The sequence below is a fragment of the Triticum urartu genome, chromosome 7A, assembly GCF_056163025.1.
Source record: "Triticum urartu cultivar PI428250 chromosome 7A, HENAU_Tu73, whole genome shotgun sequence".
Classification (NCBI taxonomy): domain Eukaryota; kingdom Viridiplantae; phylum Streptophyta; class Magnoliopsida; order Poales; family Poaceae; genus Triticum; species Triticum urartu.
In genome coordinates, this window is record NC_141879.1 from 301,697,083 (window position 1) to 301,711,740 (window position 14,658).

General features: G+C 48.7%; 1 protein-coding gene and 1 long non-coding RNA gene across 3 annotated transcripts; both read left to right on the forward strand.

The window, feature by feature from the left end:
• Window positions 1-561: 561 nt before the first annotated feature.
• LOC125523830 (uncharacterized) lies at window positions 562-2,452 on the forward strand. Of its 2 annotated transcripts, none has more exons than XR_007290448.2 (3): window positions 562-1,144; window positions 1,251-1,832; window positions 1,928-2,452. It is a non-coding gene; the product is annotated as an uncharacterized LOC125523830 (long non-coding RNA). The 2 variants fall into 2 exon arrangements; XR_007290447.2 differs by having other exon boundaries at window positions 564-1,144; window positions 1,251-1,814.
• An 8,926-nt stretch (window positions 2,453-11,378) lies between these two features.
• On the forward strand, window positions 11,379-14,104 carry LOC125524893 (uncharacterized). The gene is made up of 2 exons (XM_048689926.2): window positions 11,379-13,761; window positions 13,862-14,104. The coding sequence occupies exon 1, from the start codon at window positions 11,663-11,665 to the stop codon at window positions 13,619-13,621; it is 1,959 nt and encodes a 652-aa protein (XP_048545883.1). The 5' UTR covers window positions 11,379-11,662; the 3' UTR covers window positions 13,622-13,761; window positions 13,862-14,104.
• The last annotated feature ends 554 nt before the right edge of the window (window positions 14,105-14,658 follow it).

Genomic DNA, 14,658 nt, shown 5'->3' on the forward strand with positions numbered 1-14,658 from the left:
ATATAGCTCGGTGAATTCGGTTGTTGGGGTTTGTTAACCGAATCCCCGAACTGACTGAAATACTACTGTGCCATACTAAAGACTGTACAAAGCCCAATAGCCCATCCATGTGAGACAGACCATCCAACACCACCACACGAAGCCTTTTCCTAGTTAAAAAAAACGAAGCCTTTTCCTACCCTTTTATCATCCACGTGCAGGCACAGTAGCTGCAGCTTATCCTAATACGCTCCAGAGTTGAGCCACATCACGCAGCGCCGCCGTTGCGGATTTGCCCAGCTCCAGGCTGCGGCCGGCCGGCTCCAACGAGTAGCTCCCATACGGCAGCGCGCGCAGCGCCCATAGCTCCCATGCGGCGGCGACCGGCGGCGCCAGGTGGACATAGCTTCCACAGGCCTGCGTCCAGCGGCGCCCATATTGGCTCTCTTCGGTTATACCGACGACCGAACCGAATCGTCGGTGGACCAAACTCTCGGTTATTGGTTTCTCAGAATATCGATCGGTCAGTAAAATCTGTAAACCGAATTCCAAAATTAACCGAGGTACCGAACCGATCGGTTCGGTGTAACCGAATGCCCAGTCCTGGACCTCGCCCGATCCCCAACCTACGGATCTCCCCAGTCCCAGCGACGCCGAGCTCCCCCTGACCCTGCCTCCACCCGACGTCGCCGCCCCCGCCCCCTCCCACTCCCGCCCCGCTGGCAAGCCGGGCGCCGCCATGCCCGACCTTCCCTTTGACCGATCTCCTCCTTCCTCACCGTCGACATCGTGGGAGCACCCATCCCGCTGCCCAGACCCTAGCCGGTGACGCCGCCACCGCCACGCAGCCGCAGCCACGCCCCTGTCGGCGCCGCCGCCGCAACCCCACCCCCGCCGGCGACGCAACCGCAGCCCCGACCCCAGCCGATGACGCGCAACACCACCTGCCAGAGCACCTCGTGGAAGCCCGATCCGGCGAGGATCCTTCACCACCCTCCACTCTCCGGCGACCACCAGCCCGCGTGCGGATGGTGTGCTATCCTGCAGATCGAGGAGGCGTCGAACTTCAGATGGAGGAGGCCACAACCTGCAGCTGGCCGCGCCATGGTTGCGCGTCGCCGGCATGCTCCGTCACGCTCGGCACCTCCTGAGCGTTGGAGTGAAGGTCGACTCGTATGCACTCTGCAGTTCAATTTCTACTGATCCTGTAGCGCCTAAATCCATCGCACACTTATATCGCAAGGTTCTTGCGTGTGTGTTTTGTCCTGCAGGGCATTTTCTTCAGGGCAGTGGAGAGCACCCTCACCCTGATCCCATCTGCAGCAGCGCCCCGAGTCCTCCCAAAGCAGCCTTGAGCCGTTCAAGTATGCAGCCCCGGGTCGTTCAACAACGGAGCTGCCGACCGTTCGTGAACACAACACCCCGGATCCTGCTGCCCACCATCCTGTAAAGGGAGACTTATTGTGAAGACTTCAAACTGAGTACAGAAGACTCGATTAATTTTTGCTCCCTTCTTGAAAGGAAGAGGGGAGTTGGTTCTCTTTTGAGGTTGCGACTCGATTAATCGATTAATTACAGCTTATTTTCGACCTTCCTATGCTAGTAGATCTTTTCCCAATTCTGATCTTCTTTCGGTTGCTGTTTGGATTTATTCCCTTCGCTCTTCTTCGACCGCGCTCATAAATACGGCCTTGTAATCTTGTGGAAAGGAGCAGTGCAGTGCATGTGAATACATATGGCCTGAAGTTGCTATAATTGTCCAAAATCCGGTGTTTGCTGCTGCAATCCGAGTGAAGTATATTTGGAAACATGCCTGCCTCGAGTCTTCTACTCTGGTATGCTCGCATCACACGGTATGACAATATACTACACAAAATAGCATGGGAGTGATTCCTGCAAAAGCTCAAATTCTGCTGACAAGTTGTGTGCTGCGTTTGGCACTTTTCAGTCCTGAACCAGCAGTCCTCGAGGCAGGATGTACTACTACCTGGACTCATCTGCCCCGGAGGCACAACACGAACCAAGCCCCATGTTTCTCAGTGACTGACTCAGTAGTCCTTGATGGTTGAACATCCGGCAGCTAGCCCGTACTGCACCACCATATCTTGCCATCTTATGATCCCAGCAAAATGTTGAAGTAAAACACACACCACCAGGAGGAGAGTATATGTCAAGGAAGGACTGGTGAAATAGCAGGGCAGAGATGCCACAGTAATGCTGAGCCGGAGTGGTAGCGTGTGTGCGAGAAGACTCGTTTGTTTGGGTTGGGGAGCCAGCCGAGCCAACGCACACTTGGTGGACAGTCTATCTGGTTCGTACGCCCGGCCATGATATCGTGTCCGAAAAGAAGACTCAAATGGGCACGTTCAACTACTGTGTCCCCAGCCATGAAAACTTGTGGCCCGTCATGGTCTCCTTACACCTAAACGGCTACCTTTTTTCTATTAGTGAAATTTCCTCTGTTTTGGATTTATGAAGATGGAACAGATCACTGTTTAGAGTTTTGTTGGTACGCTGTTGCTGCAGTTTAAAATGACAGAGAGAGAGAGAGAGATTTCTTTTAAGAGATGAGCGTTGCTGCCGTCCTTAGTTAAAGAAATGAGAAGAGAGAGAGAGAGAGCGCAGATAGGATATAGTGGGTGTGTGCTGGATAGAAACCACTAACTTTAGAAGAGAAAGTATTTCTTTATCTGGCACTTAGTGGGTGTGTCTTTCTCTGAATAGTGGGTGGTGTAGGCATATACTATGCTTTGCCTGTTTCATGTCCTCTTCAATTGGTAAATTGCCGATAGTATGTTACATAGCGCTTTCTTGCATGTATTGCCGCTAGGAAGTTCAAAGAACAGTTACATAGCGCTTTCTTGCATGTATTGCCGCTAGGAAGTTCAGAGAACAGAAAACTTGAAGTTCAGGTATGAAACCACACAAATTTCATAGAAGAAAAAAATACGTACAGACTGGAAAAGTTCACCAGAGAAACACAGAAAGTTGAGAAACAAAAAGCCAATAGTTCATTTTCGAGAAAAAGTGAAGTTCAAAAAGAAGAGAAACATCACTAAAAAACCGATGTGCAAAAAAACATACCAGAGATTTTAGAGGAAAAAACTCAAGAATTTTGTGGGTATACCTAAAAGATTCTATACTATGTCAAGAAGCTTCATGTTTCTCAAAGCACCAAAAAGTTCAAAATTAAAATAACAAAGTAATTCAGTATTTATATTAAAAAATGATCCCTCTATCCCATAATATAAGAACATTTTTGACACTAGCACTAGTGTCAAAAACCTTAGAAGTTCAATTTGAAATAACCGAGAAGGTCAAAGAACCTATAAGTTCAAATTTAAAAACTTAGAAAGTTGTTTACTTATTTAAAACCATATTTTTTTCTAAGAAGTTCAAAGTCAAAAAAGAGAGAAGTTCAAAGGTTAAAAAAACTCAGATGTTTTCTCGTTACTAAAGAATAAAATGAAGTTCAAATTAAAATAAAAAGGTAAAGCTAAAAAAGTTTAAAAAGAATTATCTTGCTAAAAAAACCCATGAAGTTTAAATAAGTTTAAATTCAAATAATAGACAACAACTCATATTTACAAAAAGAAGGATGTTCCATTTTTAAAAAATAAAAAAGGAGCCTCAAATTTAAAAAGGCGAGCAGTTCAATGTTAATATAACAATAAGATTTTTCTCGTGTCTAAAAACTGAAACCAAGAATAATTTTTATGGATTTAAGGCCTAGAAGTTCAAATTTAAAAATACGAAGAAGTTCAATGTTTATAGAAACCGTAAGAAGATCAAATTAAAAAAAGCATCTCAAACAAATTCATATAAAAAGGGATTATCTCTGTTCAAAAAACTTAGAAGTTTATTTTTAAAATACGGAATAGGTCGATGTTTATTAAGAAACTAGGATTTTTTTTTCGTTACTAAAATAAATAACACCAAGTCCAAATTGAAAAACCAAGAAGTTCAATTTTAAAAAATAGAATAGTTTAATGTATATGAAAAACCCAGATTTTCCTCGTTAGTAAACAATAGACCAAGAAGTTCAATTTCAAAAAAGTGGAGCGGTTTGATATTTATTACAAAAACTCGAATTTTTCCCGTTACTAACAAAAAGATTCTCCTCCCCGTAGTTGGTATGCATCTACTATAGAAAAATTACATTGACCTTAGAAGTTCACATATAGCTGGGAAGGAACAACTATAGCTCTCTCTGTGCACATGTTGTGTTTGGAGAGGCATGGTTTTGATTTTGATTTTGGGCTTGGATGTACAAGTTGTATGATGAAGGTGAGACAACTAAGTGAAGTCCATTTGCACATGTGAAATTCAGTGAGCCGTATGAAAGGGAATAAGATCGTTTGTTTATTTGGCCCCCATTTGTACATCGGGTTATCTAATTTCTTGTTTTCTATTGTTTCATGAAGTTCAATAGTATGCTTTGATGCAAAAAAGTGCTTTTAGTATGTTTAATGTAAAAAAACTAAAAAAAAGGTGAAGCCCCAAACAAGTTCAAAAAACTACGACACATAGACGTCCAAAAGAGCGAGAAGTTCAACTACTACACAAAATGCGTTTCAAATGAGAATAGAAAAGTTAGAGTGGTTCGATGTCTATAAAAACTCAGATTTTTTATGTTACTAAAGAGAAGCAAAGAGACATTAAAATTGATAAGAGCCAGAAGTTCACGTACTACATGGTGTGCATTTTGTATTAAAAAAAGAATGAAAAAGAAAATGCTAAAAAAATTGTTGCTAGAAGTTCAAGTGCTCTACCCGAGAAAGTTCAGAAATTCTTGTAAGAGAGTTTGAACAAAAATACGTAACAGAAGTTCAAGGTGAAAACAGCGGGAAATTCAACTACTTCATGGAATGCGTTTCAGAAGAGAATGATGTCCGTCGTTCATTTACATGTTGTTTTCAAAGGTAAAAAACAACGTTGTTTTGCTATTTAAAAAACTGCTCTCAAACGGCAACGAATTTGTAACACATGTCTACATGAAAAACTTGTTGCGATTCATAAGTATAAAAATCGAATACTATTCTTTACTCAAAATATGAAAAGGTGAAGTTCAAATTGAAATAACAGAGAAGTTCAGAGTTTATTAAAACCTAGGATTTACCTGTTGAAAAAATAAAAAACACAACGCCACTTTTTGCACTTTTAAAAACAACCCATAAATGAAAAAAAGTTGCTAGAAGTTCAAGTACTCGGCGAGGAAAAGTTCAAAAAATTCTTGTGAGAGAGGTACACCGTGTATTTAGATGTCCAAAATACCTAAAAATGTATGTTTTTTGTGTTTTAAAATAACTCTCTCAAACCAGAGAGAAATTCAAAGTGATAACAACCGGAAGTTCACGTACTACATGGTGTGTATTTCATATAAGAAAAATACAATAAAGTGAAACAGAGTGAAGTTCAAACAAACATGCCCCAGAAGTTCAATTACTTCAAGCAGTGCAAAAAAGAACACGTCAAAAATGGAGTGAAGTTCAAACAGACATGCCCGAGAAGTTCAACTACTTCACGCAGTGCTTTTCCATTCACGATGAAGGCAGAAATCATGATCTCATCATTTTCTAATTTACATCAGAACGACAGGAATATCATTTGTGCAAGTTCAAGTCCTCGGTCGGAGAAAGTTAAAAAAATTATTGTGAGAGAGGTTTGTAAAAAAGAAATATCATTTGTGTAACACTGACGAATGGATGAGAAAATTACAAACGAAAATACTTTACAGAAGTTCAACGTGAAAACAGTAGGAAGTTCAACTACTACGCTGAATGAATTTCAGATAAAAAACTTTTAAAATCATCACGAGTATGAAAAAATGATCAACACGGGAAAGTTGCGTGTTTACAACAGCTTTTCATCACTATATCACTTGCTCAATTCCGGTGAGTGGATGGAGAGCTACGAGTAGTGGATCCAGAGGTATGGGCAAAAAAAGCACGTGAAAAACAGAGTGAAGTTCAAGTAGACATGCCGAGAAGTTCAGGTTCTTCACGCGGTGCATTTTAAAGAATCTGTTTCGCGATAAAGGCAGAACGAATGATCCCGCCGTTTTCAAAATTACTTGAAAACGGCTAGGAATCAGAGAAAACCATCAATATGAAAAAGTTTTGCATTTTCCTTAGCTTTTCATCGGTATATTATTTTGCCCCATTCTGATAAAATTTCTAGAAATTACGGCAAAAATACGTTTTTAGCCATTTTCAAAATTGACATAAAACAGTAAGGAACTGAGAGAAACAATATATACAAAAAAGTTTCGCATTTCCTCATGCTTTCCAACACCATATCATTTGTTGCATCCGGACGCATGGTTAAAAAACTAATTTCAAAATACAAACTCGGTGCAATTTGGATCGTTTTCTGAATTACTTTTAAACCGTTCAAAATTAGAAAAAACTTTCAACATGAAAAATTAGCGCATTTTCACAAGCTTTCCAACGCCATATCATTTGCCTCAATTGGATTAGCCGTTTAGAAATTACATTGAAAATACGAAATCGATTATTCGGTTTGCGAAATTTTACGATTTTCCAAATTACTCTTTATCTATAGGGAATTAGAGAAAACTTTCAACATGTCAAAGGAGCGGTTTCGCAGCAGCTTTCCAACGCCATATTATTTGCCTTTCCGAAAAATGGTTTAGAAATGCGATCGAAAATATGATTCAAGTTTTTTTACGAAGAAAAAATGGTTTTCAAAACTGCTCTTAAACCGCTTACATTTTGCCAAAAATTTAACTTGGGTCATGATACTGGTGTCCATAACTTTCCAACGGTATATCGCAAGCCCCATTTGGACACCTTTTAGCTGAAGTTCAACCTAGTACTCAGGGAAGGTCAGGTGCGTTACTCGGGAAGTTCATGTTGTGATCAGAATATATATATATATATATATATATATATATATAGAGAGAGAGAGAGAGAGAGAGAGAGAGAGAGAGAGAGATCAAATCTTGGAGGGGCTCCCGCCCCTCCACCGCCATGGAGGCCGCGGACCAGAGGGGAAACCCTCCTCCCATATAGGGGGAGGCCAAGGAAGAAGAATAAGGAGGGGGCTCTCTCCCGGTGGCGCCGGAACGTCGCCGGGGCCATCATCGTGATGGCGATCTACACCAACAACTTTGCCGCCATCATCACCAAATCTCTCCCCCTCTATGCAGCGGTGTAACATCTCTTCTCCCCACTATAATCTCTACTTAAACATGGTGCTAAACACTACATATTATTTCCCAATGATGTATGGCTATCCTATGATGTTTGAGTAGATCCGATTTGTCCTATGGGTTGATTGATGATCATGATTGGTTTGAGTTGTATGTTTTATTATTGGTGCTGTCCCGTGGTGCTCTTCGTGTCGCGCAAGCGTGAGGGGTCGTCGCTGTAGGGTTTGCAATATGCTCATGATTTGCTTATGGTAGGTGGCGTGAGTGACAGAAGCACAAACCCGAGTAAGTAGGTTGTTTGTGTATGGGAGTAAAGAGGACTTGATACTTTAATGTTATGGTTGGGTTTTACCTTAATGATCTTTAGTAGTTATAGATGTTTGCTAGGGTTCCAACATAAGTGCATATGATCCAAGAAGAGAAAGTATGTTAGCTTATGCCTCTCCCTAATATAAAATTGCAATAATGATTATCGGTCTAGTTATCGATTGCCTAGGGACAAATAACTTTCTTGTGAAAAAGCTCTCTACTAAAACTAACTTAGTTGTTTCTTTATATAAACAACCCCTAGTTTTTATTTACATGCTCTTCATTATCTTGCAAACCTATCCTACAACACCTTCAAAGTACTTCTAGTTTCATACTTGTTCTAGGTAAAGCGAACGTAAAGCGTGCGTAGAGTTGTATCAGTGGTCGAGAGAACTTGAGAGAATATTTGTTCTACCTTTAGCTCCTCGTTGGGTTCGACACTCTTACTTATCGAAAGAGGCTACAATGGATCCCATATACTTGTGGGTTATCACCACCCACGCGAGCTTAATGCTACCCTCGTCGGAGGCTATTGAGGCCTCAGGGTCATGGACCGCCAGATGATGCCTCGGGAGGAGAGCGACCCCTCCGGAGGGCGTAGGCTTGACTGGGGGCTGCTCTAGCGCTCCGGAGGATGGCGACGAGAGCTCCTTCGCCTCTCCCCCTGACTGGGACCTAAGAAATGGAGGCTCGGGAGGACTCAACGAGCAGAGACCAGGAAAAGAGAAAGGCTTACTCATCCATGGTGATCCATTTCCTCTTCTTCATGGCTCGCGGGGATGCGGCCGACATGCTTCCCCCTCTTCCGACGAGTGCGAAGACCGGAAGTCGACCCACTGGAGCTCGGCATGAGGCCCCCACGCTTGGGGCGGCAGGCGCGCCCTCGGGAGGGGCATCTTCCTCGCCAACCGGAGCCACACGGGCGGATTGCTGCTGAGCTGGCGCCCCGGCAAGTCCCTCCGCGGTTGCACCAGGGGTTTCGACCTCGGGGCCCCCGGTACTAGGTGCCACCAGGAGGGGGTTGTCGCAAGGCCCAATGTGGCCTTTGGGGAGTAGCCCCCACTCATCGAAGCGCGGCATCGCCCTAGCAAAGGCTCCCGTTCGCATAATTATACAGGGGAAGGCCCTTCTGAGGGAGCGCGGCGACCACTCCGCCGGTTAGGAGGCGGAGTATCCCGCGCAGCGTGACAGAGGGTAGGGAAGGTTTCTGAAGCCTCATGACATCCTCAGGGCCGGTGAAGGCCTGCATCAGGCGAGAATGGCGCTAGAGAGGAGCAATCTGCCGCCGCACGAACTCCCTCACCACCAATGCCATCGTCACGCCCGCCTTCCTCAGGTCAGCCAGCCTGGCCATAACTCGCGCAAGCCGCGGGTCGACGAGCTTCACGTGCTCTCAACCGGAGCTCGGCTCTACTGGGCCATCGGAATCAGGAGCAGGGGGCTGTATGCGGTGGCGTCGACATACACCCATTGCCTTCGGAACCCTCCCGTGTTCGGACAGAGTTCAGCGTCGATGCACATGCCCGCAGTCGCGTTCACCGCATGGAGCGAGACACACCCCGAGCGCTGTCCGCTGTCAACCATCTGAAGGGAGAAGAAGTGGCGAAGCCCACGAAGGCCTCGCACAAGAATGCAAAGGCAGAGAGGAGTACGATGGATCCAGGGTCGAGATGCAGTGCATGGACCTAGTAGTGCGTGAGTACGGCATTGAAGAAATCAGAGAACAGTGGCAGCAAGCCAGAGATGAGGGTGTGGAGGTGAAGAGGGATGTCGGTGGCCTCCAGATCAACTAAGGGCCGAGAGGCGGGCTAGATCTGCGTCACCTTCCACTCATTGGAGTCGGCGGCAATCACCAGTCGGACCTTGTCCAGCCCTTCGAAATTGACCACGGTGGACCGACCTAGCGCGGGCTCTGGCCCCAACCGAGGTTCCACTGTCATTGAGGCTCTGCCCCTCTTCTTCTTGGGAGCCATAGCGGCGGGGCGGGTTGCAGCGGGCGCAAGATCAAGCGAGGAGAGGTACAGGCGTGAAGAGGAAGGAAGGAGCACAAGTCCGACGCACGATGGGACTGTGATGGCCCCATAGCGTGCTCCAGGCTTATTGTCAGCCAGGGCAGTTGCCGAGGCAACATGGGGAAGTGGAGGCACCCTCGTCCCGTCGTGCGCCACATGCTAAGTGTTGCCCGCAGGTGATTGGGGGGCCGCAGTGCTTCAGCCTACTCTCCTTGGCTTCACCTTGAAGCTAGCCCGAGCACGCATTGGGCCCAGAGGCTACTGTCGACGTTCTGGGACCGGGGGTACCCAGATCTGCATGCCTGCGGCCCATGGCGTGGCTCCCTCGTCGGCCTGGTATAGCCCAGCTGCAAGGCCCCCCAAGTCAAGACCATCACGAGGGCCACGGCCTCGCAAGGATAGCGATGCCAAGACCTCCCGAGGGGCAGCTCTCCGAGCCTTCCTCCTGAGGAGCAGAGGTTTCTATGCAGGTCTCTAGCCTCACGAGGCTCTCGGTGACGCAAGCCAAGACGAGCAAGGCCAGGTGGGTGCCAGTGGGCGCAGAGGAGACAGTTTCTCTATCGGTGCTAAGGGAGCAAGGACGGGTGCAGGTTCCCGAGGAAGGCCCCAAAGCTGCCCATTTCGGTGCAACGAGCCCAAGACCACGAGCTCGGCAGGACGGATGTAATCGCCGAGCCCACCGCTGCGTCATGGCCAGAAGCTTTGCAGGCGAAGACCACCTTCTGTCAGGATAGGATGTACTTTTTGTCCCATTTTCAAATTGGCCGTTGTGGGATCCCTTCCCGCCTAAGTTGAGAGGGAAGAGGACCAAGACCACTATAAGTATAGGCTAGCCACCACCGTAGAAGGGACCCCGATCCGACCCCGCCCCGATTCATACGCACCACATGAGCCCTCGCGAGGCTGCTCATCCACTGTACTAGTTCATCCTCAGCCTCCTCATGAGCCCAATCCACCACAAAGCAGGAGTAGGGTTTTACACCGCAAGGTGGCCCGAACCTGGGTAAACTGCTGTGTTCGTCTTCTCCCCCGCTTACGCGAACTCGACGAAGCTAGGCTGTGGGGCAGCGAGCTTGAGGCTTGAGTTGGTTGAGATCTTCACACACGCCCCAGAGTTCGAACCTTCTTGGGTCTGCAGAGCCCTGAATCCGACAACCTTCTCTCCCAGGCGGGTTATGAACCAGCTTGAGGCCGCAATATGACCCGCCAAGCGCTGGACGTCATTAACACACGCCCGCTTAGGAAGTGAAGTGATGGCCTTTATCTTCTCCGGGTTAGCTTCAATGTCCCGTTCTGAGACCAGAAAATCTAGCAATTTACCTGCAAGCACACTAAAAACACACTTGGCCGGGTTAAGCGCCATCTTGTAGACCCGGAGATTATCAAAAGTTTCCTTCAACTCATCAAGTAGCGAGGGCGTCGAAGGTGCCGGTAACATAGATGCCACATACGCAAAAATGGTGATGTGACAAAGAGTTAATAAGAAAAGAGACAAATAAAGTAACATAATATGTTATCATCACATAGCGCTTCCCAATACAAATTGAGTCTACAAAGTAATAATTGAAGACATCTATATTACCACGCCTATGAAGTTAATAACATACACAAGTAACATGTCCATATTACTAGTAGTCTAAATTACTCTCCACTATGACTAGCCTAATATGGAATGGAGGAAGTACTTAGTTCTTGTGGGTCCATTTCCGCGAGATTGTGTGCGTTTGAATATCTGCATAGTGGACTGAAATTTCTTGACTCAAATGAGCAATCAGGTCTCTCTCAAACTTATCCACTATTATCGGATGGTTAAAAGAGGGGTTGCCCTAGGTTTCATATCTAACGGCCTCCAATCAAACGCCCAAAAGGGAGGGGAGGGGGGAAATGACAAGGCCGAACGGAAGAATGGAAACCGCCGTGGCGCCTCCTCCCATTCCCTCCTTCCTATCCAGCCATCAAGGCCAGGAGGAGCTCGCGCCTCACCTCTCGCATGCCGCGCCCCTGCGCTCCCGCTCCCTTCCATTTCCGTCCCCAAATAAACGAAACAAAATTAGCGCATTCCCCATCCTCCTCCGCCGCCGCCGGAGGACGGCTGGAACCGGAGACCAAGAAAGATCGACAATTCCGCTCGCCATTGCTCCGTTGACCGACCGGTGATCAGGAGGGGGCGGGGCCGCCGCGGCACAGGATGGATGACCTGAAGGCGATCTTGGCGCGGCCGATCCAGGTCGCGGAGCAGGTGATCAAGTGGGCGGAGGAGGCCCAGACGTGCCGGCAGGAGTGCCTGGAGCTCAAGACCAAGGTCGAGCGCCTCGCCTCCCTCCTCCGCCAGGCCGCGCGCGCCGACCTCTACGAGCGTCCCGCCCGCCGCATTCTCGACGACACCGGCAAGGCGCTCGACAAGGCCGCCGCCCTACTCGACCGCTGCCGCGCTCGCGGCATCGTCCACCGCGTCTTCACCATCATCCCCGCCGGCTCCTTCAAGAGGACGTCCAACCAGCTCGACAACTCCCTCGGCGACCTCTCTTGGATCCTCCGCGTGTCCAACTACGCCAACGCTGGCGATGACCTGGATGACCACATTGGCTTGCCCCCCATTGCCCAGAACGAGCCCATACTCTTCCTCATCTGGGAGCAGATCGCCGTGCTCTACACCGGCACATTCGACGCCCGCGCTGACGCCGCGGCTAGCGTTGTCTCACTCGCGCGCGACAATGACCGCTACGGAAGACTCATCATCGAAGAGGACGGCGTCCCGCCTCTGCTGCGCCTCATAAAGGAGGGCCGCCCCGAGGGCCAGGAGAACGCCGCGCTCGCCATCGGCCTCCTCGGCCGCGACCCGGAGTGCGTCGAGCTCATGGTGCTCGCCGGCGTCTGCACCGCCTTCTCCAAGATTCTCAAGGACGCGCCCATGAAGGTGCAGGGTATGGTGGCGTGGGCCGTGTCCGAGCTCGCCACCAACCACCCCAAATGCCAGGACGCGTTCATGCAGAGCAACGTGATCCGCCTGCTGGTGTCCCACCTCGCCTTTGAGACGGTGCAGGAGCACTCCAAGTACGCCGTCGCGTCCAGGATGAGCCTACACTCCGTTGTCATGGACAAGAAGGGCAGCGGCAAATACTCGTCCCATCAGGACACATTTGATGCGGCGGAGCACACCGCGGCCAACAGCTTGTCGGCGAAGCCCACAGTCGGTGGTAGCGCCGCTGCCGGTAGTAACGCCGCTGTCGGTGGTAACGCCGCTGCCGCCGCTGCCACCGCCGCCGGTGGCACCAGCTCAAGTGGCGTGACGGCAGCTGCGGCTGCGAGCATTGGCAGCGTTGCGGGGACGAAGCAGCACAATGTGTCCTTGTCGGGGACGAGCACGCGAGGGAAAGAATACGAGGACGAAGAGACCAAAGCCTACATGAAATCCAACGCAGCCAGAGCGCTGTGCCAGCTAGCCATGGGCAATGCCGCCGTGTGCAAGAACATCACGGAGTCCAGGGCGCTGCTCTGTTTCTCCATCCTCCTGGAGAAAGGCGCCCCAGACGTGCAGTACAACTCGGCCCTGGCGCTCATGGAGATCTGCCGTGTGGCGGAGCAGAACGCGGACCTCCGGCGGTCGGCGTTCAAGCCGACGTCCCCCGCGGCGCGCGCCGTGGTGGAGCAGCTCCTCCGCGTGGTCACCAAGGCGGAGTACGACGATCTCCTCATCCCCTGCATCATGTCGCTGGGCTGCCTGTCGAGAACCTTCCGGGCGACGGAGACCCGGATCATCGGGCCGCTGGTGAACCTCCTCGACGAGCGGGAAGCCGACGTGTCCCGGGAGGCTGCCGTGGCGCTGACCAAGTTCGCCTGCACGGACAACTACCTCCACGTGGACCACTCCAAGGCCATCATCAACGCCAGCGGCGCCAAGCACCTGGTCCAGCTGGTCTACTTCGGGGAGCAGGTGGTGCAGGTGGCGGCGCTCCTCCTGGTGTGCTACATCGCGCACAACGTCCCCGACAGCGAGGACCTCGCGCAGGCGGAGATCCTCACCGTGCTGGAGTGGGCGTCCAAGCAGGCGTACATGGTGCAGGACACGTTGATCGAGAACTTGTTGCCGGAGGCCAAGATCAGGATGGAGCTCTACCAATCCAGAGGGGCAAAAGGTTACCATTAACGTACGTCAAATTGATCGATCCACGTGCACCCACCGGTTTTGTTGCAGATCCGAGAGGCTGGCATGGCATGCATGTACGTAGGAAGAACACACAAGCTGACTTCTTCACATCTGCCTAGCAATGTGTATATACATCTCAGGTGCTTTTGCGTATACTTTGCTTGACCCTTTTGATCCCAACATAGGTTGCAAAATGGTTTGTATCAATCCGTGTGATTAACATCTTTTGGTTGGGGATAGGGCCTTGACACTGGAGGCGGTTAATTTTATCGTGGACATGAGAAGGTTGTGTAGGGTCTGATGATGTTCCTTCTTAACTTGTAACTTGTACCTTTCTTGGTGGTATAGCCATTTCTTCTTATTCGGAGTGTAGCATCTTGTACTCTCATTTCACCCTAATGGTCGGTGTATATTAGTATTCACTTAATTACGAGAAGGAACATGTCAAGTTTAAATCTTCAGAATCATCTCTGCATATCTGTGTATGATTCTCTCTTGTCAATGTCTATTCATGACAAAACAGTTCAATTTTGCACCTGGTTTTTTAGACGAAAGCCACCAACAACGCCAGGCTTTATAAATTACTAAAGCCGCACCAATAAGGCCAATTAGTTACAAAGCTCACTGATTACAAAACAAAGCGAACACCACAATGAAATTACTCCTTTAAGAACATCTCTAACAGACCCCTTATCGCGCGGACCCTTAAAATCATTATGTGGGCCAAGAAAGTGTGTTTTAAGGGACAATTTAGCTGCGGCAAAACAGACCCCTTATAATCAACCCTAAAAAAGAATATTCTTTAAATATACCCGCCACCTCGCCTCCCTCGATGCATCGCCGCCCTCGCCACCAATCCTCCCTCGACGCGCCGCCGCCCCACCGTGCCTCTCTCGACAAGTAGACTGACTCCTGTCTGCATCTACTACTATCAGTCCACACATCGACCGCTATCCAGAATGCATCTAGAGTATTAAGTTCATAAATAATGAAGTAACGCCTTAATCAAAATGACATGGTGTAGACAATGTAAACTC

What these genes read in the sequence shown, in the direction of transcription:
- LOC125524893 (XM_048689926.2), top strand. Translation starts at nt 11,663, where the DNA reads ATGGATGACCTGAAGGCGATCTTGGCGCGGCCGATCCAGGTCGCGGAG.